The 27,697-nt window shown below is 36.0% G+C and overlaps 1 protein-coding gene across 1 annotated transcript in view; it reads right to left on the reverse strand.

The window, feature by feature from the left end:
- ghra (growth hormone receptor a) overlaps nt 1-27,697 on the reverse strand; it is an 81,366-nt gene that overhangs the window by 25,743 nt on the left and 27,926 nt on the right. Inside the window, exon 2 of the mRNA XM_088910546.1 lies at nt 19,585-19,677. Coding sequence (XP_088766672.1) covers nt 19,585-19,666 — 82 coding nt within the window. The 5' untranslated portion in view covers nt 19,667-19,677. The remainder of the gene's footprint in view (nt 1-19,584; nt 19,678-27,697) is intronic.

The raw sequence follows: 27,697 nt of genomic DNA on the forward strand, positions 1-27,697 counted from the left end.
TCATCTTGGGTTGCTTTAATTGGAGAGGTTAGAATACTCCAGACATTTGAAGAGTTATGTCAGCTAGCATATGAGGGCCCACAGAGCACAGTTCCATACCTGGTACCCAAGGCCAGTAATACAAGTTCAATGGAAAGAAAGAAAAGAAAAAGCTCCAATGAAAACACTTCTATGAACCTTTCCTTTGCCCTAAGACCCACAAGGCACACTACAAATGTTGAGCTAATTAATCATTCTGGATTTTTTTTCCCAGCAAGGGGGTTAAGGTGTTGAAAGCTACAATTGTAATGTAATCTCTGGATTTTAATTCCAAATATTTTTTTCCCCATTCTGGGTTTGTTAAAGGGCACTATGGGCTGCTGAAATATGGAAGGCTGCTCCTATGAACCATTAGTGGGACCACAAAAAAACCTCTGAATCCAATGTTCTCCAGATTCTTACCTGAGCGTTAATAAATGACTCCTCTACACTACAGTACTGCACAAAAGGGCATCATCTGTGTCATTTATTAGCACCAAAAAGGTTAAATGGTGTTTAGAAATGCTTCTGAGCAGAAAATGTTGCAACAATGGAACTGTCCAATTTTTAGGATTTTAGGTTTTAGGATTATGGTTATATCTTTCAACTCCTTTATTATATTCAACTCCATTTGAAAAATCCCCCAAAAATGCTAATTAAACCAAAGGTTTATTTCTAATCACACAGAATCTTATGAGTTCCCTGGCATACGGTTAAGGCCTTAATGGATATTCGTTAGTATGCCTGGTGTATAAACACAAACATTGCAATGCTAAACAGATGGTATTTTGAAGCAAGCAGCCCTTTTAAAGTAGTACAATGCTTAATAAATGTACTGAGAAATAGATCAGTAGAAGTGCCTTAAAAATCATGAGTGAACGAGAATTCCCATCACAGTCTGAAATAAAGCATGTCTATTTCTTCCAACAGAACATCACTGACTGGATTCTTAAAAAATATTGCCAGTGACGGGCAAAATATAATATCACTAAACAAAACTGGAAACATAAGGCTGGTAATGAAAATGAACGAGGATCTCTTTCAAACAATAAAGCAAATCTAAAAAAACTCTTTTTACATTTCTTAGAGATCCATGAATGTACTAAAGTCATCCTGAAAATAAATAATAGAATGCTCACAATAATATCTCAGAAAAAAACAGTAAGCAACGGAGATTCAGCTATCACATCACTAAATCTTTTCAATATGGTTCTGAAGTGGATTTTAATTATGCCACTGTTTATGACCACAATTGGAAGAACAGTCATTTTTTATCACAGATTAGAAATCCACATAATCTGATAAGAATCTGTGAAAAAGTTTTATATTACCAATAGTGTTGTAGATTCACACCTATGAGTTCAGATCACACAAAGAAAACATGTTTAAGATGACCTGTTTTTAAGGAAGACCTGTATAATCTCATGAATTTAAAGAAATGTAAGGTTAATGAAATGCATATCAGTTTAATGAAAAGTGTCTACACTAAATGCCAAAAAACATTATAGTCAAAGATCTGTGTATTAATATTATATTAATATATGTATTTTGTGTTAAGGTAAGTAAATGTAATACTTCAAATCAGAAATACATTTTTATTAATGTAATTGATTAGTTACTGTTTGGTTACTTTGGTTACTGAGGAGACTAAATTGACATGGTGTGACTAGAAACCTTAACTACAAAAAAGGAAGAAAACTAGTAAAAATCCTTTGAAAATCAGTTATAAGAAATAATACTACACAGGGTGATTATTCATCATCACTGGAGTTGTGTACAAATGCATTAATTTCCTTTTGTTATACCTGAGTATTCATCACATTAGTGTACGGCTCTGACTTTTTTGCCGCCCAGACTATTGTTACAATCATATTATACATATTACAATCAATGGACCTCTTTAATATAACATTGCCTTTTAAAGTGAAGTTGCTGATCTGTTACTCTTGCTGTGTTTTAAATTAAACAAAATTTCAATCCTGGATGAATTGTATTATCCACATGGACTTGCAACATTCCAATCTAGTGTGCAATTTCAATAATTTTTGGATTGTGTTGGTCTGACAGTTTGTCCATGATCCAGCTTGTAACAAAAGTCAGATCTTGGATTCAGACATTGCTAATAGCTCCTTAGTTTACCCATTTGACTAGTCTTGATTTGAAGCTTTCTGATCACACTTTCAATCTGAATTTTCCAGTCTCTCACTTCTTGGTCTGTAAGCTTTCTCAATTGGCAATCAGTGGATCATGTTAGGTTGGCTGAATCTGCTGGCTTAATTTTCTTGTTTTTTCTTTTGCTGATACTTGAAAGATAAGGTGCAGCTGTTCAATAAGTCCCTAATACATGCATTTGATACCTTGGACCCATTAGAACTCATTGAAATATAGGAGTCTGTCACCTGTATTTGTCATGGTCCATGGCAGTACTGACTGCTTGCACTCCCAGTAGCCAGGTTCTGATTAACAGGAGAGCAGACAGTGCTTTAAATCCCTTCCAATCTAGCTTTAGGCAATCACATAGCACTTACAGTTGCTAATGGTCTCCTCAAGGCAGGTTAATTGGGTATACTGTCTTAATTCTTGAGACTTCAGTGCAGCACTTGATATAGCAAAACATGACATTCTATTTAGTCAGTTGGACAGCTTGTTTGATATTTCTGATCAAGTCCTTAAGTGGTATAAATTCCACTGTGATGAACTTCAGAGTTTTATTTCTCTTGGTGGTTTTAGTTTCATTGTTGGATTGAGTTTGCTCCGACACTGGGCCCTATTGACATGTGTCCCCTGAGTCAAATACTAAGATTCCATCATCTGAATGACCAAGTTTATGCATTTAAATCTATATCCACACCACACTTGAAATTAAATTAGTGGTTTTAGTAGTCTCCAATCGCATTTCTGATTTAAAACCTAGCATGATTTTTTTGCATGTGATATGCCTGAGGTTCCTCCCATCAGTTATGTGACACTAATACTGTAACCTTGTCAACTGACAAGAGCATGCTTTAATTCTGAATCAAAATTATGGATTTGGGCATGATCTTCCATCCGAGATTGACTTTTCAATGTTACAACAGAGTTTTTCCAGTAAGTTTTTCAATGAGCAAAAACCTGATTAATCTATTTCATTCAACAGGGATTGACTATTGCAGTGCTCGACTTACAGGAATCTCTCAAAGCCTAAAATATGTTTTCATGCTGCTGAATTCTGAACTAGTTAAAATATGTTAGAATCCAGACTGAGCTGAGTACAAATAAATGCATTACTGACTTTTAACCAGATTCTTAGATTTCAAGTTAATTTTAAAATCCCTGCTTTACACTCAAGACCCTATATGGCTTGGTTGCCCAGTATGTGTCCAATATGTTGTATGTCCACACATTGCACACATAATCAACCCCCCTGTTTTCATCACTGCCAGAAGCACTGCTTACTGCTAAGAAATTAAAAAAAGGACAAGGAGCAGTAATTCTTAGATGTAAAGAAGAGACAAACTCGCAGTCAATGTTCATTACAGGAAGCATTTTGAATCCACTGTACACTACAAACTAACACTACTCCATCTCATTAGACCAATCTCGTATAAAGATGTAATCCTGAACTATTTCAAGGATGACATAATTGTGACAATCTTCAAGACATATCTGACTATTGAAATTGCAGAGAGATGTCTCTTCTGTCCATCGAGGACAAGATCATAACAAGAATTCGCTTGAACAGGCTCATTCAAAACACTAAGGGGAGTAACATTGTGTCAACTGTCTCAGTAAATCAAACTGCTGCCATATCAGTGTTAATAGATATAAATATATAATAACTAATTCCCTGGACTGTCCTGTACATGCATTATATTAGTTAATTAATATCATAATATCATTCAAAGCTTTAATAAAAAAAAAATTATACAATGGACACTCATGTATAAAATAAATATTCTTAAAGAATTACTTAAACGTTTCATGGACAGGGTCTTGATAAGGTTCCATAAGACATTACACATGCAAAATAAGAACAAATAGCTTATGTGATGGACGTGTACAAAATACACATCTAAAGAACATTTCATTTAACTTACAAACCACTGTTTGATTCTAAGCTGTTATAAAGAAGAGATTTTATGAATGTATGTGATTACAGCCTTCCTGTGACCCTGTATTAGATAAAGCCGTTAGAAAACGGATGGATTACAGCCTCATCCGCTTAATAGTCTAAGGATTCTAAGGAACACAAATCTAATAATAGGAGCAGAGAATATCAACACATTCCATCTGAAACTGTCTCTCAATGACACAAATTAATTAGCTGCTCACTAATGCATCCACTAGTGGTCACCCTTTTCACAAGAATGATGCCCAATCATTAGGCTAAACCTTTGATGCTTTGGTAGAAACTGGTGTTTTTTATAGTACAATATTATAAAACATCCCACAGACAACAGTCTAACATAAAATGTATTTTAAACAAACTAAATGCTTCACAACAAAAATTATAAATTAAGTTTTGTACCTACTGTATGATACCTAAAATGTTCAAACTGGTAATGAACATTCATTACTGTAACATATACCAGAAACTACTTTTCCAAGTGTTCTGAAGCTGTCAGTATCTACAAAAGAGAAAGGGCTATTTTAAGATTAGATAAAACTAAAGAAAAACTTACAAAGGGGAGAACACCTTCGTAACGTGAAATATTAACTTTAATATTAAGTCATGTAAAATAACTGCAATGAAACATCACTTTAATTAGGTAGTTTCCACTTTGAATTTAATAACCATGAACTGTTTTGTTGGATGGACCTAAGGGACTATTAGTTTCTACCAGTAATGAGCTTGTTTGAAGGTCTCTGTCTTTGTCTCTTGCAATGACATTAGGAAAGTACTACTGTATGTATGTCATTATTTAATTGTATGTTTTTTTACAGGTCACTGACATATCTTATCAACTCTAGCTTTTCTATGATTTCAGGTAATAAGCTGGTTGAGACAACAAGATGTGGTATATTTTATTTAAACTTTAAACTATGATTTATTGTACTAATGACTGATATTACTTAATGTAAAATTCTTGTACACAGTTTAGCTAAGCACCTCATGAATCCCACCTGTTTTCTCCTTTAACCTACAGTATTTGAAGAACTATTACATTAATCTCATCTCATCCCATAATCCTGTAGTTTTTATATGATTTCTATTCTGTTGTTTCAAAGCTATGGAATGATCTCGCTGCCAATATGAGCACCTGCAAATCAGTTAGCACTTTTAAATCCTGTCTTGAAACTCATTTATACACTCAAGCACTTTGTGTACACCTATCTCTTTTGTTTTGGTTTAAAGTGTCATCAGGCAATGCATCATCAAAGATGCTATATGAAATAAAGATTACTACTAACACTTCTCAGCTCTTGCTAACATCTAATTAAATTTATGAAGATAATTACTTAAACTGGATGACTTCCTTCAAAGATGTTTTGTGGCCTGGATTAAATACAAACATTACAGGAAAACTTTTTTTTACTCAAACAGTGTTTACTCAAACAGAGTGAAGCCTTGCCAAAAGTATTAGCTGTCTTCTTCTGTGGTTTCGTTTAAAAACATTCAAATGTAGATTTAATCAGGGACACAGAGTTTGTGAGGAGGACCTCAGACGACCTTAGAAGGCTATATGGAAAATCTGCTTCCCAGCCGCTGTTGGTTCATCATAATGGATTAAAGGAGCTAATCCCTCCCAGTCAGAAGTGTAGGTATGTAAGTAAGAAGCATTCAAAAATGGACATTTTCTGGAATTCAAACTTTTATTTTCTTACTTTATTCTAACTTGTAATACCCATTGGCAAACCGATAATGTATGAGTACATGCAAGACATTGGTAATACATGGGTAAGTGACAGTAAAATAGCATCCTCATGTGGATGTGGTAAAATACATAATCTCAATGGAAAGGACTAAACTGTATTAGGCTTGGCTTGTCACGATCGTCAACCCTCCTCTAGAGGGCGCTCCGACCCTTTTGTGTTTTTCGTTTCATTATTATGTACACCTGTCCCTGGATTCGCCGCCTTTTATTTAAACCCGGTGCTCCGGAAGCTCAGGGCTCTGCATTGGAAGACGGACACCGGGAGGCCCGCCTAGCATCAGGTCACCCTATGTCCGCGGCTTGAGGGCTTAGGCTTCCGATCAGCGTCCTGACCTAGCTGAGTCCGGGGCTCGGAGCACCTGGCCTCGTCATTGTTTCTAACCTCCTGTTCCTGTTCCGGATCCCGCTCCGGATTTTAACCCTGTCTTGTCTTGGATGGATCACCCGGCTTTGGATTTTGGACTGCACGCAGATTTCCCGTTTTGGACTTCCTTGGACTTGTTTGCCTGCGCTCCCCCCTTGCACCTGATCACTGTCGGCACCGCCCCCAGTTCGCCATCCCTTCCTTTCCTGACTATGTTTTCCCCGTAGCCCCCTTTCCAGTCACTTCCGGATTATACCGTCTGTACAGGGTCCTAAACTACACACTACGCGGGAGTCAGGACTGGCTCCTGTGACATGGCTTTGGTCAGCTCTCATTACATCGCTTTTGTTAAAGCTGCCTACATTAGTACATACTGCGTTCTGCACAGTTTGCGTATAGCCCAATGGGGACAAGATGGGTTAATGGGTCTAGCAGCCCAAATACACCCAACCTTGTACAGGTTTTACCAATTTCATGAGATGACTGCTATGCTGAATGACACTTTTTTGTGTGAAACTGCAAGCCAGTGACTAATATACAATGAATCATATTAAGAATTTACTCCAAAAGCCATTTTCATCAATGTCAATAGAAGAAAAGTTAGAAGTTAAACAGCTAGGGCCTCATCAGCCACAAAATGTCAAAATCAAAGTGACGAAGAACAAGACAAAACCAAACATTCCGTGCCTTTTGGACTGACAGAAGGCTTACAGTGAGTGAAAGAAAACTACACTATACTTTTTCTCACATGCAGTGTTGGGAGGGAACAAAAAACAGCAACAGTGAAATAAAGCACCTGTCAGAGATGATAAACTTGAGTTCAGCACAATTCATATCAGGATGTGTAAATAAACTGTAGAAATTGTGACTTTATTTAGCTCATATTTAATTCACTGAGCCTCAGACCAAAGATCTACACCCTTCTTCTATGTTACTAAATTTAATTTCTGCTCTCTCCTCTGACTCTGTCTCTGTCTCTGTCTCTGTCTCTGTCTCTGGTGTCCTGTCTGGCCCTGAATCAACACCTTTTATACCTCTGGCTCCAGTTTCCACTCTCAGTCCCTGTTGCTCCTTACAATTCCACTTAAACTCTTGGGTCTGCGTGGCATCCTACCCTCAGCCCAGTCAACAGGTGTTCTATGACCGTTGTCTCTTTACCATCATCTGAAGTCGAACATGACTTGTTGGCCACTTCTAACTATCCCTCCTCCTCATCAAGTCCTGCAATTTTCTGCTTAGAACTTTCAAACCTTGCTTAACACTTTATGTAGAGTTCTCAGCCGGTTGCTAAAACCCCAATGCACTGTACAATGGGTCCCAGGTCTATCTGATCCATTCTACCACTGTCCCTGGTATTCTATTGGCCTTGGATACAACATATTCTGTGCCTATGGCCTCAGTTTCCCCTCTTTCGGGTCCTGCTGCTCTTGATAGCAACTCATCAGCCCAGATCTTTCCTGTGTCTTACCCTCGGCGGCTCAGAAAGAAGGCGACATATAATCTGTGCACTTCCTCCTGCCCCTAATATTCAACATCTAGTAGTCAATAATCAATACAGTTCAGTGCGATTTCCTATTTCCCAGCCTTCCACACAGATTATTCAGCATATTCAACTCTCCAATTTTGTTTATGCTTACTGCTCCATAAGCACCCCAAGAGGTTTCCTCCAAAGTAGCAGCTCAATTATTCCAGTGGTACTAACATTCCTCCTGGGGAGCCCCTGGACACTGAAACTTACTGCAGCATCTGTTCATTTCTATCCTATAATTAGTTCATTAATATCCTATTATAAGCTCTGTCCTGTACCTGCCTCAGAATGTGACCCTATTCCTCTCACCTCCATCCCTCCCCTGCCGACGTTTCCTAATAAGCACTTGCTCTTGCCAGAGACAGACATTAGTGCACATCTCTCCGTGACCCTACTCACTTTTTGACTGCTCAAAGAAAACCAAACCCCAAAACTGCCACAGATCCAGCAAGCCAATTCAACAGCTGAACTTCTCCAGGAACTCAACACACCCAATAACTCTTGTTATTTAAACATGGGAGGAAGAGTTGAAACAGAACTGAGCCTTACAAGCCTAGTATTACAAAAGTCATTCTTTTGATTTGTTAAAGATGAAAAATCAGAGTGTTTTGGTTTTTATTTCATAAGTTTTTATGGCAATGATTTGGATGAAAGCGAAAGATTAACCCCAGGGTTCAAAAGTATGCCTTCAGTTAATTGTGCTGTTAACCACATGAAACACTTTCCAAACACAAATTTGTAATAAATCGTGTTAAAAGCAAAAAGATAGAAACAATAATATGAGCATGTTTTAAAAAGCCATAGATCCTTAACTGGAAGGATCTCTATAAACTATAAACAAAGTGCATTTATAATGATATTGTAAGTGTAATTTAGCAGACGCATTGTTTAAACATAGTTTTCAGGTGTATGTTATCTTTACTATGTATGAGTAGAGCTTGCCAGGATAGACTGCAGCTCCCCCACAACCCTGAACTGGATAAAGCAGTTAGGAAATCGATGAATAAAACATTTGACGTGGCTCATGCTTATGAATATGGTTTTCGACAAGTATCATTTATATTAATTCTGCAACATTCTGAGAAATCAGAATATAACAATAAAAGACAAAACATTTTTGTTCTTTCTTCCAACTCAAAAACACCTGCAATGTACTACACCTAAAATGTCACGTGAACATAGTTCAATGAGTACCACTGCCTTTGGGAATAACATCTGTACAGTAATATGTGGTCAAATAGACTAAACGCTCAAGTTTGAACTCCTTCACCTCTTGTATCACTATGGAAATAATCAGAGGAAGGTTCCCCTAACACAGCAACCGTATATTTGTGGACTTGCTTTGATTTACATCCTTCCTTGCACAAATATTTGGTGCAATTAGTCATCAACAGATGTAGAACTGGGCATATATGAAATACTGTATATGAACCACTCAATAGCTGCAGTCCAACCATGTAAATTGAAAAATTCTTATCATTCTTCATACTTCAAATCTAATGGGGGTAAAAAGGAGTATTTTAATTAAAATCTGCAAGCATGCATCATATTGATTATTTCAAAAATGCAGTCACAATTGCCTGAAAGCATTTATTTCAGTTTAGGCAACCATTTACTTCAGAATTGATTGGATATGTTCTGCACAGATCAGCAAAGGCCTTTTAGAATCAAAGTACAATTCCTGTAGATTTTTGCATATACCATAGTCACTAAAGGAAACCTTACTGTAGATAGGAAACAGGAGAGTGAGATTCACCTATTAATCTTTTCTTTCCAAAATTGTTTTAGAATTAGTTATAATTTTTTTTATCTGAGCTACAATAATTATATTTACCTAACACTGATTAAATAATAACTTCGTTAATTTTAATAAAAGTAAAATAGTAAATTAATTATTTTATTCCCTGAAATCTATGTACATTCTTATTTTCATATTTTAATAGAAAATATATTAAATGGCTTTCTCAGCCACCTTTCTTTTAAGATTTCATGTGCGATGCACTACAAGGTTTAAAGAAAGCTATACCTTCCGTAATGCCGGAACTCGATAGATCAGAGAGAGCAGACATGATCCGCTGGCAAAGTACTTGTTACTCAGACATGGGTAATGACAGATGCTGCCCTGATCCCAGCTGAAACACCCAAAAGACCAAGATACTGTATGCAAAACAACCGACACTACAAAGAATAAGTTTGATAGAAGGGAAAAAAACAATTTCCACCTATTAGTGTAACTAAAGGATATAAATACAGGCCTATAGACAGTTATCTCTAGCTGTCCACTACATCAAAACCTGTCCAGTTCTCCAGTGCCACCATCAATGCAGCAAAACTTTGGTTTACTGTAGGGAGGTTATGACTTCTTCATCCATATGGCCATATGGTTGTCGCTCAATCCCAGAGGACTTGTTTATCACAATCACATTATGATAAACAATTGGAATTTGTCTGTAATTGCATGAAGTGAAACTAAAGGCTGATAAGTTACAAAGGCAAATGCCACTTAATGTGTTTCGTACCTGTGCTCTGACATAGCTTTCAAGGAAAGGCGGATTCAAACACCAGTGGCTGTTGAGTTGCCTCAGAAAAGGTCCAACACTCACTATCAACAATAAGTCTACTTTTGTAACCTTTTGTAATTGCAACTTAACAGCCTTTTTCTATTCCATCCTCACCACCCAACTCATCAACTCTCCACAGTGTGAGGAGATGAGCTTTTTCTATGTGTTGGCTGCTGTAAAGACCACCCTGTTAACATGTTTTTCAGGGAGAGGGGTTTGTTTAGAAGCTCACCATAAGAGACCAAGCTTATGACTTCCACATTGCTGAAAGCTTAATTGTAACAAAAAAAATGATTTGACTTGGAAACTTGGTCCTCATTGTCTTTTACAGGCTAACTGTGTACACCTGTGTGTGCTTGTGTGTGAGGTTAGGATTTTGAGCTTTAATAAACTTTAATAAAAATCACAAAATCACAAAAGGTCATGTGAAATACACTGTACGAGATATTACTAATGCCTATGAAATACCAGTGGTGGCCTCTTGCCCAGATTTTGGATGTTAAATGTTTTTGGTTTCATTTTGTTTTGTTGTTATACATCTGTGATTTCCAAAGCTTTCCAATTAATAACCACACCTGACCGTAAAACACATCACAGAGAACCTTTTAATTTAAGCTATGGTGTGCTGTGATCTTTCAACACTACAAGCAAATAGATTATAAAAGGGCTATGCAAAGTACTGTACTGTTTGCTTTGCCAGGAAAGTAATCTATTGCTTTTAACCTTCTGCTGTTTTCACTTTTGATTTTATTGTGTGTGACCCTCAAGTTATCTCTTGAGTGGTTATTTCCTGTACTGTATGTAAGAAACTTATCATTATATGAATTTATGACTCTATTTCTAGAACAAAAGTGTATGGATTTTGGATGTTAAATGTTGTTGGTTTCATTTTTGTTGTTGTTTTTATACATGTGTGACTATGTTTATGGAGACTGTTGCATAAGCAGTAATTGTGATTTAACTTGTTGAATATCAAGCCTGAAAATAAAGGAAAAAAAACACAAAAGCAACCAATATACCCCATTCACATCACAATCACATTATAATAAACATAATGTTCATATGAACACAATGAACAAATATCCTTGTGAAATCTGTATGATAGGGTCTGAACTAACTAAATTCAAGAGGAGTCAGCAACAGTGGAAGTAAGTGTTCATTAGCAATAAACCAAGGCTTTATTTTCACCATGCTGAAGAACATCAGCACATATGTGTATAATGCTACTGATTATTGTGTACAAGAGACTAATTCAAGTGTGATGGTCAGGGCAGGAATGTCTAGTCACTACAGCACATGTAGTGGTTAATGGCAACCTTTTTGTTTGATATAACAAGTTTCTGTTTTTCCCTGTTCAAACCTACTAATCTTACATATATTGTCTAATATGTACTGTACGGTCACGAAAGAGTCCAGTTTCATGAGCTGAAAACCAAACATGAAATGAAATGTACATGGGTTTTTGCTGAAATATATTTTCAGCAAGATTAATTTTTTGCCAACAACTTTTTTTTTTGGGGGGGATTGGAGATCTATATCAGTATATAAGGATCTGAGAAACTGAAATAATTTCATGATAAAAAGGAAATGCAATTTTGTACTGAACTGGATGTTGGTTTGAAAAACATGAATCTACATTGTAGACTTTTCATAATATAATAATCTGACACCCTAGACTAAATAGGCAATACAAAAGTTAACAAAAAATCATCTTCTGTCTGAAAATGTCCACCATGCCAAAAGAAACCACATCTTGGAATAAGTTTATTTTGCTGCCTATGTTGCATACAAATTCCAGAACTTTCTTTGCTCTTTAGCTGTTGTCACAGATAAATGTAGTTTTATAAAGTTTATTTAACCTCACTGTATCTGTTGTGTTAACAAAGCATTTGACTCATGTTTACTTAAAAGGCAAAACCTTCACATATAAAGTGAGTAAACAATTTAGCTATTTTGTTACCAACACCTTGAACTGTAGTCTGCCATCTTCATAATAACTAACTACAATAACTATAATATTTTCATATTTGTGGTGCATGTGAGGTTCATCCCCAGCTGGGTTTTGATCTAGTCTCTCAGACATGTTTCAGCACCTCAAAGCCACACAGACAGCCAAACAAATAGATCAAGGCAAAAGATGACTCCTCTGATCCAGAAGATCTGCAACACCTAACAAGTTCAAGAGGATTACAGGCACACACTGAATGAGCCCTGTTAAATTTTACCTTGTGAATTTGTCCCCTTTCCGCTGAATCCTCATGGGCTAGTAAGGATCGGTTTCAGTGATCCGACTCACAGAACCAATGGCACATGTGTTATTAGTCCAGTCAGGATTGCATTTTTTGTGATTTAGGGACCTCCAAGCCCTCTGATATTACAGAGCACACTGGCCTGTGAATAAATCTGATGGGCCAAAAGGAGATATAGATTGTTTTAATTCAATGTAAACTTTAGACACCCAGCCTGAAAGTAAATTATCAGATATTCAGTAGGAATCTCCTTTCCAATCAATACCCGTTCAGCATGATGTTCAGTATAACGGTGGTGAATATAGTAGGAGAATACAAAACAAACTAAAAAATCAAACATTGGGAGACACTAATAGCTCAATCTACACTTCTGGGCTCAGCCCCCTTGTAAATATTTAAGGGCAATAAAGTTGGATCTCTGCACACCGGTGTGGTAGAGTCTTTAAAAATAATTCCGTGCTAATGTACCATTCAGATGTTTCAGTAATGCAACTCAATTCAACAAAAAAAAAACCTGGATGTGATACCATCTGCTGAAAGCCCTGTAAATTGCATTAATAGGCAAAGAAGAGGTCTATTTACTGTTGAATACACAACAGCTATTCAGTTCAACTTCCTCTTGGTTGATATAGAACACAACCCATGTGTTTTAAATTCCACATCTGTGCCTTCATTGGCTTCATTTCAGCCACAGAAAGCAACCCAGCATTTGCAATAATTTGTTACATCCAACATTTGGTAATTCTAAGAAGTACCATTTATCCATTGTAGGTACAAGTATATAATGAATTCGTTCAGGACAGAAGTGAAAATTCTCAAAACTGCTATTAAATGCAATGCTTACAGGAAATAAATGCCAAATCGTAGTCTGACATTTTCCCTCTCATTTTCTTTACATCTGAGTTTTCCATTTTAAAACAGGATTTTTTTCTTCTGAAGGATCTATCTTGACTTAATATCACCCAGCAACAGGGATATGTAATACCATGATCAAAAGTTGCATGTTCAAAAAGAAATGAAAAGTTGAAAGATCCACTGTCTTGATAATTTGTATCTAAGGCAACTTAATTAAAATATCCCCTGAAATTAAGGGGGTATATCACCCAAAACAGTATTAATGTAATGTGTTTTTTTGTGGTTTTCTGGTTTTGTGATTTGAAGGCATGTAACCAAATTATGAAAATGACTTTATTGTTAAAATTACACATTTTTTGCTTGTGACTGTGCAAACCTCCATTAAATAAAGCAGAAAAAGTATACAAAGTATCTTTCACTCCAAGTTGCTTCTAATTTTCAGCTTTCCTTCATTCCTTGTTTGCTATCCAGCAAGCATGTGCATGCTGAGGAACAGTTCAGTACTCGGTAAACACTGGATTCATGTCTGAAAGGTCATCGCTTAAGTCCCTGCTACAGAAAGGATGTTTCACCCTTGAGAAAGATGCTGTAGTTTACCCCCCATTTTCTCCAGTCCACCCAGCTGTATAACTGGGCACAAGAATTGCTTTAGGTAATCCCTACAATGGGCTAATGTCCCAATGCCTCACTAAGGAAGGGGGTTAATCACATGTCACATGTTCTTAGTCCAGCTAATGCTACAGCAGCCAGGATGAGCTTTGGACTGATGAGCCACTGTGTTCTTGAATGGACTTTGCCTTTTAAATACTGTATATATGCTGACCACCAAAGAAATCCACACAAAATGCAGCTGACTTCTGTTAACTCAGTGAAGTCCAAGAAGAAGAAAAAAATGGCACCACTTAAGCATCAAATTCTGACATCCACCCAGGTCTTACAAGCTGGAGAAGGGGCTTTTATAATAGCCATTCTGTGTGGGAGAAGGGAAAGCTATGTTTTAATAACTGAACACTTGCCATATGAATTAATTCTTAGGTAGGCTGCAGAGTGGTGATAATGTCAAGCCCCTCTTGTTATGCAATGCATTTTTAAAGTACCCTAATGAAGTGGACTTTGTATTGAACTGAATGGGTGTTGTGCTATTTTTTTCTACTGTTTTGTTTAACTGAATTTTATAACTCATTTTGTAAAGAGGACACTTCAGTTCACATACATACTGTACGTACATACTAGAATCCCTGCATACCACCATTTCAAACGATTTTATTCTTACAGCTTTAGGTGACTGAGAAATGCCTCTTAGATTTAAGATAAAGTTTGTGACACTTGGCAGAGTAAACACTTCTAACTTCAAAGTTGAGAGGATGTTTTGTTGAGATGTGGGGGGTCCCCTGATCAAAAACAATTATAAAGTTTAACTTTGTATACCCACTGTAGGTATGTTATGGGTTAATGACAGTCAATGAGCAGTACACAAACACACAGTATAAGATCACATTAATAGGGCAGAGAGACAACAAGGAAGGGGTAGAGACAACAAAAGGCAGGATGCAGGCGAGAGCCCCTACTTCATGCATTTACTTCATGCATTGATCATCCTAACAAAACCTGACAGGAAGGCTGAGTGTTTGAACCTTGTTAGAGAGAACTTGGTATTCTGTAGTTTTAGGAAACATGGGTTTCCGAGGTAAGAGAGTCCTTGGTTAGAGACATCTTTCCAGCTTAGGGTGCATATATACAATAGCAAGATAAGCTTCAATTTATTTAGGGCATTCGGTGTGCAGAGAGAGAGATTCAACTGCAGGTTGTATTGCATTTATTTAGAAGGCAGCTCATCTCTTTTTTGGCCTCTGTAGGCACCATTGAAGAGTTTCATATTTAGTAGAAGTCTGGGGGGTTTCTGGGTGATTAGGATGTTAGGCCTTTGTCTGTAAATACTGTATATAGAGTAACTTGTGTGTTGTATGTTCCATTGTGTGTAGTGTAGTGTTTGTATTGTCATCATAATAAATAATAAATATTTGTTTAACCAAATATGCCTGGATTATTATTCTTTTCATCAAAGCTGTGCCAGAGAACAAATAATTCACGTGCCTCTAATTATACCAACCACTCTGGTATATTCTGGAGAAATCACTTACAAGTTAGGGGTTACAAATAATGTGAATTATAAATAACTAATAATAATACATTTTATTATTGACTAAACCACTCTGTCAACTCCTGATTTTCACCATTTTCATAACCCCCCATTTGCAACATTATATTATTCAAAGATGACATCTTAGGAAATCAGCCAGTTTTATGATGAGAATATCGAGAAGAAATATTTTTTTTTATTGTTTCAAAAATATTCCCAAATTATAAGAGTAAATTCTCATTTAATTAGAACAATATGTTTTATCAAAAGTCTTAACATATTATTACCTGAATGCTACTTTCTCATATTAGATGAAGTGTTAGAAAAATTTGGATGCTGGATCATATCCACTTAAATGCATTTTAAAGTGCTACTGAAAGCATTGGCCACAGAAACAGAAAAAAACTAAACCTAGTGTAAATTGGATTAAAAGTATTTTTTCTGCTGTCTACATTATTTTCAAATCTCTGCCTCTGAGATCATTTAATGATACACATGCCGCTTGGTGGTACAGTACTGTAGCTTTCACATTGCTTTCATGTTTGTGTCGGTTTAAAGGCTAGGTTCAATTCTTGCCTGGGGTGCATCACTCTTGACTTCTCTATGTTGTAGTTTTACACACTAAAAAGCAGGCAGCAGGTTTTGGAGCTTGTGATTGTGTCTGCTTTGTGATGACACTATTGTTTCTGGCCCAGTTAGCAAAGTCCAATTTGATACAAGACAATCACCTTGTTACTATATCCTACATATTATTGCTGTTGACTCCCCTACCATAAAGCAACCAGATGAATATGCAAGACCAAATATATCTCACAGCAGTATTTATGTTTATTAATACAGTGTCAAGACTGAAAGCAACAGCTGTGCTTCTTCACTACATAAATCAACACTGTAACACAACTGAAGGCTTAGCAGCCTATACAGCATAATATTTCTATACATAACCACATACTCAGGGTAGTACAGATTGTATACAGTACATAAACAGTATAAGTGAATAGAGAGTTTCTCATACATTGAAATTTACAATACAGATTTTATCCATTAAAGTCCAATCTTTCTATATTTACTATGATATATTTCAACAACAAAAAGGCTTCAATGTGTGGTATAAAATATTCCATATTTTACTTAAAGTAATGAAAACATAAAAATAAAGCACAAATAATTACTACAACTGATACAGCATTAATTAATACTGTAGTGCTATTTAATTATAATTGTTTAATTCGGGTACCTTTTCACAAATTTTGCCTTAACAGTTTAATTTTTTGAAAAGCTAATTTCTTTGTTATACCTTGTAATATAGGGAGCTTACTTGATATTAAAGAGTCCTATGGGTTACAGCATAAGAAGGATTTAGAAAAAAATGTGAAACTAAAAACTTTCCCTGAAAAAAATCCTGGTAAGGGACACATTTTTCTCCTTGAAATATTTAAAGTTAATAGTTTTACGAGCCAATCTGAAATCACCTGGCATCACAGATATCGTGCAGACAGGTTCACTTCAGAAGACCCCAATTTATTTAAAAAGTCTTCATTCTGCACATTAATTATCCTAAGGTCAGACAATTTTCATAACCTGCAGACTGCTGCTAGTCTGGGCATTTCCTTCCACCACTTTGAAACAAGAGGCCATTTTACCTAACTGAACGTCCCACCCGATCACCCATAAGGAAGGTTGACATTTTTACTAAATTGTGCACTTTGAAAAGAAAGCACTTAACATAACCATTTTCTACACAAGGTAATCTGTACAATTTTGTAAATCACTCAGTATTCGGAACATGTAATTTATTTTTTCCTTGCGCAGATAAATTAGCATTCTGAATGATTCACATTTTCCATTTTCATTATTGAAAAATATCCGTGAGCAACTTCTTTATGTTTTACTTGATGTATTTCCTCTGATGAAGTACTGTACTCTCCTGAGGGGACAGAACTAGCAGTCACGCAAGGGTATGGAGACAACACGTGACACGTTTTAATATTATGGATGAAACAACTTGTAGTTGTGCCATTATTTTGTTTTTGTTTTTTTTCCAAATCTGGTTTGTTTTCCAGCATTATAAAATGCGAGCACTCACCTCAAAGAACACCCAGTCATTCCTGGCACCGAAGTATGTTCAAACACTGAACCGACCTACCATCAACCTTAAATCTCAATCTCTGACAGGGTCTAGTGTGGAGAATAACCATGTATACATACACCTGTACTGACACACATTGAAAAGGCAATAGTAGAAGTCCTTTATCAATAGCTCATCAAGCACACAAATAATGTTATGTGCATTTGAAATAGAAGATTGTATTTTTGTTCTGAACAGATTTTTAAAATGATTTTTAGTTATTTTAGAACAATATCAAAACACGTGAAGGGGAGGCTACAACACAAAAAGCAGAAAAATAAGAGGAGAAAAGGGACCATAGTCATGACAGTTCAACAAAACAAATACAGTATAAATAAATACACTAACACAGAACAGCATGGTCATGCTCTCTGGAAGACCATCTGTGACCAAGTCTGATTTTGAGTCACCACAAACTCCATGCAAAATTTATTTTTTGTCTGTAGGTCAAAGCTGCCAGGAAAAGACAGGCCCAAAGAAAGACAGTAACCAAAGGAGCTGCCATTCAGCAGAAGCAGTCTGGGGTTCACTGTGAGTTACTGCAATTTCATCTGAGACAAATCCAAACAAAAGGGCACTCCCAAAACACAATTCATTAGGTACTCTTAGTGCAGGATCCCTGAGAAGTTTGGAAGCAATCTTCATCTGGAACCATTGTTATGGTGTTATGTACATGATGTTTGCAAGTTTAAAACTGATTAGTTGATGTGATCGATTTTTTTTTAAGAGATGACTAAGTGGTTGCACTGGACTGCATCTAGATCAGGCCTTGACCTTGTTTAATTCCCTATCTCAGAAATGATACGAAGGACGGAATTCGTCCTAGCTCTGAGGCAAAAGCCATATTAGACTTCTTTTGTGGTAGTTGACATAATAAAAACAACCACTGAATAAGAGGGAAAAGCAAAATCCCAATGAATCAGATTGGCTTTGTGTGGTTTTGTTCCTTGGATATTAAAATACTGAGCTGAAGCCATGTGATGTCATAAAAATGCCAGGTGCTCAGTGTTTGCTACTTTAGTTAATATTGCTGAATGAGTTGACAGCTAACCTTAATATACAGCCATTCAAAACAACATGATTTGAATGAATGAAGGTACAGTGAAGGAGTTCAAGAGAATGAAGTCTGTCTGGTTGCTATTGGCATAAAGAAAGGCAGACAGCCTGTCAAACTGAGAGGAAATTTAAACAGAAAGCCGCTTATTTTCAGGGTCCCTTCAACTTGGAGCTCTAGAAATAATAGACCATTTATTGCTAATTACAGTAAGTTAAACATTTAATTTAATTGAATTTCAATGTGTCCTGAAGGACACTGGACCTATATTAGGAACTACACTGTCCTATAACACCAGACTAGTACAGAGCAAGAATTTACAGCAGAGGACTTGCAAAGTGTCTTATAAAAAGAGCGTCTAATCTAAATTTAGTTTTATATCTTTTATTCAATATAGAGGAATAAGAAAAAAATAGCTCAGTTTGAGCACTGATGTACCATACATATTAAAAACAACTTCCGCATATTATAAAGACTGAATATATTTTTTAAAATAAAATTTGACTCTGCATGCTTGAACACAATATTTTTTTTTAATTCAGAGAGAAAACATACAAACTCCATCCAAACAGCAGCTCAGGAATCGAACCCAGGGCCACAGCACCGTGTGACAGCAATACTAATCACTCCAACCATTAATATATCTAAAAACCCTAATATTATTTCAGAACAATTTGTTCTTTCTGTATATGAGATTCATAAAGAAATATCATATCCTGTCACCTGCCAACCAAGTTGTATTTTAGAAACTATTACTTTTTAAAGAAAACAGAAAATTGAAAAGAGGATTTAGATCTACATTTTAATAAACACAAAAAAACCTTAACAGTACCTTCTGATGTCACTGGAATCTCTTCTGCTAACAAAGCTCCGATTCCACAAACAAAGCAGAAGATAAACAGTCTCATAGTCATGATGACAGCTCCTGCAACAAAGAGAAAGATTGAGGCATGTCAGAGCTATTTTAACTATTTACATGCATTTTAGGGCTTTTTAAATATCCATGATATTCAAGCTTGTCATGGTGTGTACTTTTATACACACATTTACTCCAGTCAGTGTCTAATCATGTTATTCTGGTGGCTCATTATAAGCATAAGCACTAGGATCCTGTCCCTGATGTTATCTCTCTAAAAAATGCTTCTTTTTTCTCATCTTTAAATTCACCGCCTGATCAACGAACCTTAAAAAGGAGTTTTTAATCTGAAATCATGAGTCCCACTATTATACTGTAAGACACAGACAGACAGAGGCTACTCAACAACTTGTATGGCTTGTTTAGGTCATTTTGAGCAATTTCATTAATTCAGGATTGCCACAGCAAGTGTTACTTAAGCAATCTTTTTCTTTCATATGATCTATTTTTGATTTTTTTGCTTTGAAAATGTTGAGCAGGTTGTGCATATAACAAGTATTAATTGCAATTTCAAAACATCATGGCTGCAAGGTTTGAAGCAACGAAATGTGACTACTGTGCCAGTGTCTGAATACTTTGCAAAGCACTGTATGATGAGCATTTAAATAGCTAGTTTTTTGTTCTCAAGTATCACTAAACATATTGCTAATTCATATTCAATGTGCAAGTGAGGGAAGTCTCTCGTACAATGCATTGTTCCACTGTCTGCACCACAGACCATTTCTTCCACCACAAAACAAGGTTCTGTGGTAAAATGATGCACGACATGGTGCCCTAGATTTCACTATGGCTCACCTCCTGTTTTGTTAAGCAATAATAAAAATGATGTGCATTTATTAACCCAGCCTAAAATTTTGCAGAATTGTTATAGCTTGTCACTCTCTCTGAAAAGCATCCACACCCACTCATACTAGGCTGGGCCACATAACCACTGCTTAGTCCTATAAAATAATACAATCCTTTTGTGAATGCAGACAGCCTTTGTCTTCTGTTTTGGGGTTTATGATCTCTTTAAGCAAAAACCATGCGCAACACAACAATTCTTGTCTACTGGTGATAACCTACTAAGGAATTTTCATAAACTGCCAAGCAATTTTGGACTTAAGACTGGGCATTTCCATTTATATTTTAACAATTATATAAACTTCCAAATTATTTAATGTAATTAAATTTAACATCTCAATCACTCATGCTGCCATTTGGTTTTTAATTGATGTCTTTTGGAACTGCTAGGGACGTCTCCATAATGTGGAAAGGTCAGCCACTTTAAACAGACTATTTCCTATATGGTCAGAGTGGGAGCTGGATCTTCATTCCATGGAATCACTTGCAAGACAACAGGTTACACATCTGTTCTAGTCTGTTCTGTCTTAAACGCAACAGAACATGTTTGTGAAACAGCAAATAAAAAGATCAGAAAACACCTAGTATTCGCTCTTTCATGACCTGGCCACACTGAAAAATGGAACAAAATATATCTGTTTTCTAAGCAACAAAGAACACCCTTAATACTAAGTCTGGCAAAAGCTTTAGCTTCGTGGCCTCAGTTTGCCGTAAACGCAGCAACAGCATATGTTATATTGGGAATAGTGGATCCTAAAATTAGATAAAGAATCCTGGCCTTTGAACTTTATGAAGCTTCATATCACAAATCTTTCAAGGAACGTTTACCTACATCTTAGGTATGAAATAGCCTTGTGCTTGCTGCTTAGAATGGAGTTTTAAAAATGGTTAGGAAGTTCTAGTCTAGTAGAAGAAATGTTTTGGGAATAATTACAGTATTTCCCAACCCATTTTGAATTACAGCATGATAAGCAATATATTTTTTAGAATAATTTCAGATAAAAGTCAAAATGACATCGCTATTACTATTCATAACAATGAATTTTATTTGAGATACACTGTATAGACAATTCACACTTACTGCATCTATGAAGGTGTTTCAAACAAGGGGAAAAAAGCAATGAATAAAACATTTAATAATAATGTTATTTAATAATAACATCTATTTTACACTTGGCTGTGACAGGCAGTCAGCTTCATCACTGTCAGAGAGGATGCAGCTGTCGGTCTTTACGACTGTGGTATCTGGCAGCTGTGATCCTCTCTACAAAAACGTGTGCTCCCTTTCAGCAGGTGCAAGGTAGCTGGGAAAAGGCTGAGAGTGGGAGTATGTGGGAGCAGCCGAAAGAGAGAGAATACTGTAAGAAAATAAAAGCACACTAAAGTGACAGTTTCTTTTTTAATACAAGAACCCTCTCTGCCATCTTCTTTACCGCCCTTTAGCAAGCACATAATCTCAAGGCATTTCACATTAAAACAATTAATCATAAAAGACAGGCATAAACAAAAGCAAGAAATTAGGAATAATTTAAGCATTACTGTGACTTTCATGTCTGTAAATGGGCAAAGAGATCATTCCACAGTCTCTGAACAACTGAACTGAAAGCTTACTCTCCAAGCACTCAGGTTTGTTTTGGCTACCAAAAGCCCAGAGTCCAACACAATTTTTTTATAAGTGTAACTATACAGGTTTTCTGGTAGGTTTGTAGGTAGTTCAAAGTTCACTGATGTAGTATGGCTCCAAACCATGCAAACCTTTTATTATCATGCATTTTAGTTTTGGAGAAAATCCAAGCAGTTGAGTCCTGAAAATGCTTAACTTGTTAAGAACATGCTTGGATACACAAGTAAGCACTGTTTTACAATGATTAGGCTGGATAAAAAGCATCAGATCCGAGGTACGTCTGATTGCTAACTCATTTTTGGAGAGATGTGTACGATTGCGCACAATGTTATTAAGCTGAAAATAGATCTTTGAGTTTTGAATGCAAGACTCAGGTCAAAAGTTCCTGACCTGATTACTTAAAACTGTTTTCAGGACTAAAATGTAGAGCTGACACAACTGTAGAGTTGATTAGGAGAGGCAATCAACATATAGTTCAGAAATACCGTAGAAACAAATCAAAACATATCATATTAAAAATATTTTTTTTAATCACTTAGAAGTCAGATAGTCCTCGGTTGAAAATGAAATCTGATTACGTACCTATGAAAAGCCTGAAACAATGTTAACTATATTAAAATATTACTAATATGAACTGGACCAAGAACAGTGCCTTGCAGGACACCAGAGGTACAATGACTAATTTTAACAAATGTTTTCCTATCAGTTACATAAAATTTAAATCACAACAAATCTGTTCCAGTAATACATCGACGCTCTTTGACATACTTAGCCAGACAGAATGCTCAAGAGCATCAAAAGGTTGTCATCGGCAGATCATAAGTGAGCATCACAAGAGATGTTTATGTACTAAACACTGATCTGAATCTAGACTGAAAAGGCTCATGCAGCATTTTTGTAAATATGTGACTTGTGTAATTGAACAGCAACAACTTATTCTAACACCTTTGCCAACAAAGTTAGATATTGGAAAAATTACTGAGAAGGCTGAAGTCGAAATTTTGCTTTTTACAGATACATAATAGCTGCAGGTTTAAGTGCAGAGGGAACAATTATTGAGCTTAAATATTTATTGATAATATATGTGGCAATGAAATAGAAACCCACAAAAGTTGAACCCAACAGAGCTCTGGGAACAACATCCAAGAAAGGTGTTGGGTCTCGTTTTAGTAATTTCAGATAGGTGCTGAGGAGAGACAGCATGAAACTTGGCAAGGTGAGAGTAAATTATTTTCAGAAGCTGAATCACAATACAACAGGATGTTACCAATTCTAGATTGAAAAGCAACTGCATTAGACTGTAATTTCTTCTAGAGTGGTGTTCTTAACTGGATATAAGAAATGGTGAATTGTGGTAAAAAGGCTTCCAAAGTTACTCTTCTGTCCTTCTAAAAAAAACACTTATCTTGTAACAGCCAGTAGATTATTACAAGATTAATGGTATTGCGTGAAGACAAGTAAATGAATAGGCATGTCAGTGTCCCTTCATCTATGTTTAAGTTTAAGGAGTGTTTATTATAAAAATCTGTACTAAATTAGATGAGAAAGAACTTAATTGTTAACTCTGCATGTGACAACATGGCAGCTTACAGTATTTTACAAAGTTCACAATTTTATGCTTAATTTGAAATTTGTACAATTTTTCTATAACATCAATTAATTTATTTTCTTACCGAGATTTAACAACAGGTCTGAGAAACTGGGATTGCAGTTCCCCTGTAACAACATGTATGGGTAGCCTGATTAAATAGTCCCGCAACCATCTGGGTAAGGAAGTGCTTTCTGGTCTCATTTTTAATTGGACTTCTACATAGCGTCCTGTAGTTCACTGATTTCACAGAGCTTCACTTTTCATTCTCATGACATTCACTGGGTTGGACTATATCAATGCCCTTGAGTGTTTATGTCAGGTCCCCTTGCATTCTTCTTGGTCAAGACTAGAAAGTTCCTTCATCCTGTCAGTGTAAGATATTCCCTTAAACCACTAAAAATAATCTTTTTATGTAAAGTACGTATATACAGTATATACAACTCTCAGACATGTTTTGTGTAAAAATGTGGACAAACATGACTTAATTTATACTTAAAGGCTGTACTTCTAATCTTTCACATATAAGTGATTTATATAAACTGAAACGGATTTGAGTAATTTGGTGTATAACTGTCCACAGATCACATTTTACAACACCTATTTATTAAGACTATTAAATATTAAACATCTGCAGGTAAACTACTCCACATTCTGAAATTAAAATGATTATATTTAAAATATTATTTTGAAAACAGAAAAACCTGATAGTATTTCTACGTTAAGGAACAGGAATCAAATTAATGTATTTTTCAACAGGCCAAGCTCAATCAAAAGTTATTAATGTTTTCTCTCACATGAGCACTGCTTGAAAAACATATCAGAATGTTTAACTAAAAAAGGATGTACCTAGGGATTTCTACAGGAATTTATGTGTTCTAAGATTCTGAAAAAATAAGTTTGCATAATGTGTAAAGATGAAAGATTAAGCACCTAATTGAGATTTCAGTTTTATCTCAGTCACAAAAAAACAATGTTTCTTTACTTAGTTTAAAGGTTCTTTTCCCATCTGCTGTAAACCTGACTGTAGTAGAGCAAGCTGTGTTAATAAAGATTAAGTGAAGATGGCTCCAGAGCTATTGCAACACTGGACTGGGATTTGGGAAAGATCTAGTGTCAGTGAGGGAGAAGCACATTAGTTCAAGGAATCTTAAGCAGTCCTCGCAATGTCGAATGAGGCAAAGAGATCCCCCCCCCCGACAAAAATGGTTCAACCCGCAATCGGCTCCACTCCTCCCAGCCTTTCAAGAAAGTCTGTTTTGAATTTGGAGTGAAGGGACATTGACCCACACCAGTGGGAATTGGCTGTAACCTCTTAACATCCGCCCAATTGGTCACAACCCACAGTTTATGTTTCCTATTAAAAAATAATCATGATTGCACAACCAGCTCCTTATGTACAGTTCTGTTTTCTTATTTTGCTTTTCAGCTGCACTCTGACAGAGCTATTGCAAAAGGTAATCCTCTGATAATTTTTAGTTCTTACAACACACGTAATAAAATACAACTGTTTTCGGAATGCAAGAAAAGTTTTTTTAAGAGGTACAAAATTTCACTTGCCTTTACCATTCCACATTTGAATTATCTACAGTTTAAAAATATGTTTTGCCCTTGTCTGTCTGCAAACTAAACGTTTAAATCTTTCCAAAAATTAAATGGAAATCAAATTAATTCATTTTTCATTTTTATTTGCTGTATCTTGCTAGGTTTACACATTTAACAATTACAAAAATTGCCAAGAAGTGTTAAATAAACAATAATAGTCTTACAAAGTATTCATTTGCTAAATCACAATATACTATATTTACAAGTTAAAGACCACTGTCACAAGGAAAACAAAGAGTTAATTTATGTCCACATTTAATTAAATATTTGACCCACCCACAAACTACAAAACCCACACTTAAAACACAGGCTTATAGTTTGTCTGCTTGTTCCTACAAAATGCAAAACATCATCAGGTTCTGGCCTTTTAATTTGTAACTGAAAGGCAGATTGAAGTTATTATTTAGCCTTTTTTCTTTCCAAGATCACATGGTCCTGTCTGTTTAAAGCATGAGAAACAGTAAAGAGAGTAAGACATTGTCTTTGTTTAATTGGCTATTTGAGCAGAAATACTTCAGTGTACGACTGTAAAACTGCTGTATACTGTATCTATAGCCCTGCAGTAAGATCTGTTAAATCCACAAACAGAAAACATAAATAACTTTGAGAGTAGTGCTGAAGATCACCACCACTGCATTAAGCACAACAAAGGTCCTTTGGTTAAGTTTCTGATAACCAATATTCTTTATAGCTCCGAGAAAATGGACAAGCATGATTTGTTTAGCAAAAAAACATATAGTGCCTTCCAGGTTTATTTACACTCCACATGATGAAATAGAAACAAAATCCATCACATAACAGATATTTAGCAAATTAGTGTCCTGCTGAAAAATGAAAAAAAAAATCATTCTATAATATGAATATAAGTGTACCGACTACCATTATATTTGTTATAAACAATTAATTTAAGTCCAGAATACACAAAGGCTGAATTTATTCACACCCTTGTAATTAACACGTTGTAAATCCTCTTCTGGCAGTGGGTTATAGTGACAAGATGCCTCTCTAGTCCTGTGAAGTGATATGAGGTTCTGGCTCATCTGAGGGGGTTGGCCATTGCTTCATTGCTCCACACAGAATTGCTCTATGTACTGCACACCTATTTGTGAACCGATTTCTTGAGTTTGAACCACAAATCTCCAGATGGACTGAGGTCCGAAAATTGAGACAGAAAGTCAAGAGCATTTACTTTGTGTGCAGTTAACCACTTATTTGTCGTTTTGGATGAGTTCCATGCTGGAATGTCCATTTTCTGCCAAGCCTGGGCTTCTTGGCGGCCAGAACCAGGAGTCAGTCCATAATGTCCTTGTACTGTATATTGTTGGGGTTCATGATTCCTCCTAGATTAATAAGGGCTGCATTACCTACAGATGCAAAGCAACCTCAAAACACAATAGGCCCTAAGCCATATTTCACAGTGGGAACAGAGCTTCACTTTTATGCCAAACATATTACTGATTAATGTGCAAAAAGCTACGTCTTCATTTCATCTCACCATAACATACGGTTGCAATTGTCATTGATATGTAGTTTAGCCACTTTGAGTCACCTCTTGTTGTGGTTTGCCTTCATAAGAGGGCTCTCCTTGAGATGTAGCCATGAATGCCACATTAATGCAGGCAGAGTGGTAGTTTCTGTTGAAGATATCCTTTGGATTTACCATTGTCGTCCAAACCACTTGTCTTATAGCCCTCTGTGGCAAGAAACACTTGAGTTCTCTTCCTGGCAGGACTGTTACCAGATGCCTTAATTTTCTAAACAACTGACACTAGTGAAAGGTGGTAGATTCTGCTTTTTGTGGATTCTCCCCAATTTAGAGGAGGTCAATGCCTATTTGCCTGCAGTCTTCAGTGTGTTCTCTGACCTTAACAATGATGACGCAATCTGCTACTGAAACAGGACATTTTCAGAGGCCTCTAGAACATTCCAGAAACTTCTACTGCACCAAAGACCAAATTATTGTAGATTTGTTTTGGTTGGATTTTATTTATAGGGATATCTGAGGTGTGAATGAATGTGACCCTCATATTTTCTGAAATTCGATTATTCATGACAAATATGACTTTGCTCTGTGCAAGATAATTACAGGGTAAGATTTTTAGAATTGTTTTGAGCAAGACACAATATCCAAACTGTTACTCATTCTGTAATATTGTATCTTTTATTTCCTATTTAATTGGGGTTATGAGTACTGTACATCTGGAGTGTGTTGCAGCTCATATAATCCGACACAGGTTTTAAATCGTAGAATTTTTTTTCTAAATTGTTTATTATGGAGATCTAAATTCCGTACAAGAATGAGCTTTTGGTGTAATATAACACTGCTTTAAATCTAATACTAAAACAGTTTATAACTTTAATAAGCCTAA

The sequence above is a fragment of the Atractosteus spatula genome, chromosome 3 (assembly GCF_055471065.1).
Source record: "Atractosteus spatula isolate fAtrSpa1 chromosome 3, fAtrSpa1.hap1, whole genome shotgun sequence".
Taxonomy (NCBI): Eukaryota; Metazoa; Chordata; class Actinopteri; order Semionotiformes; family Lepisosteidae; genus Atractosteus; species Atractosteus spatula.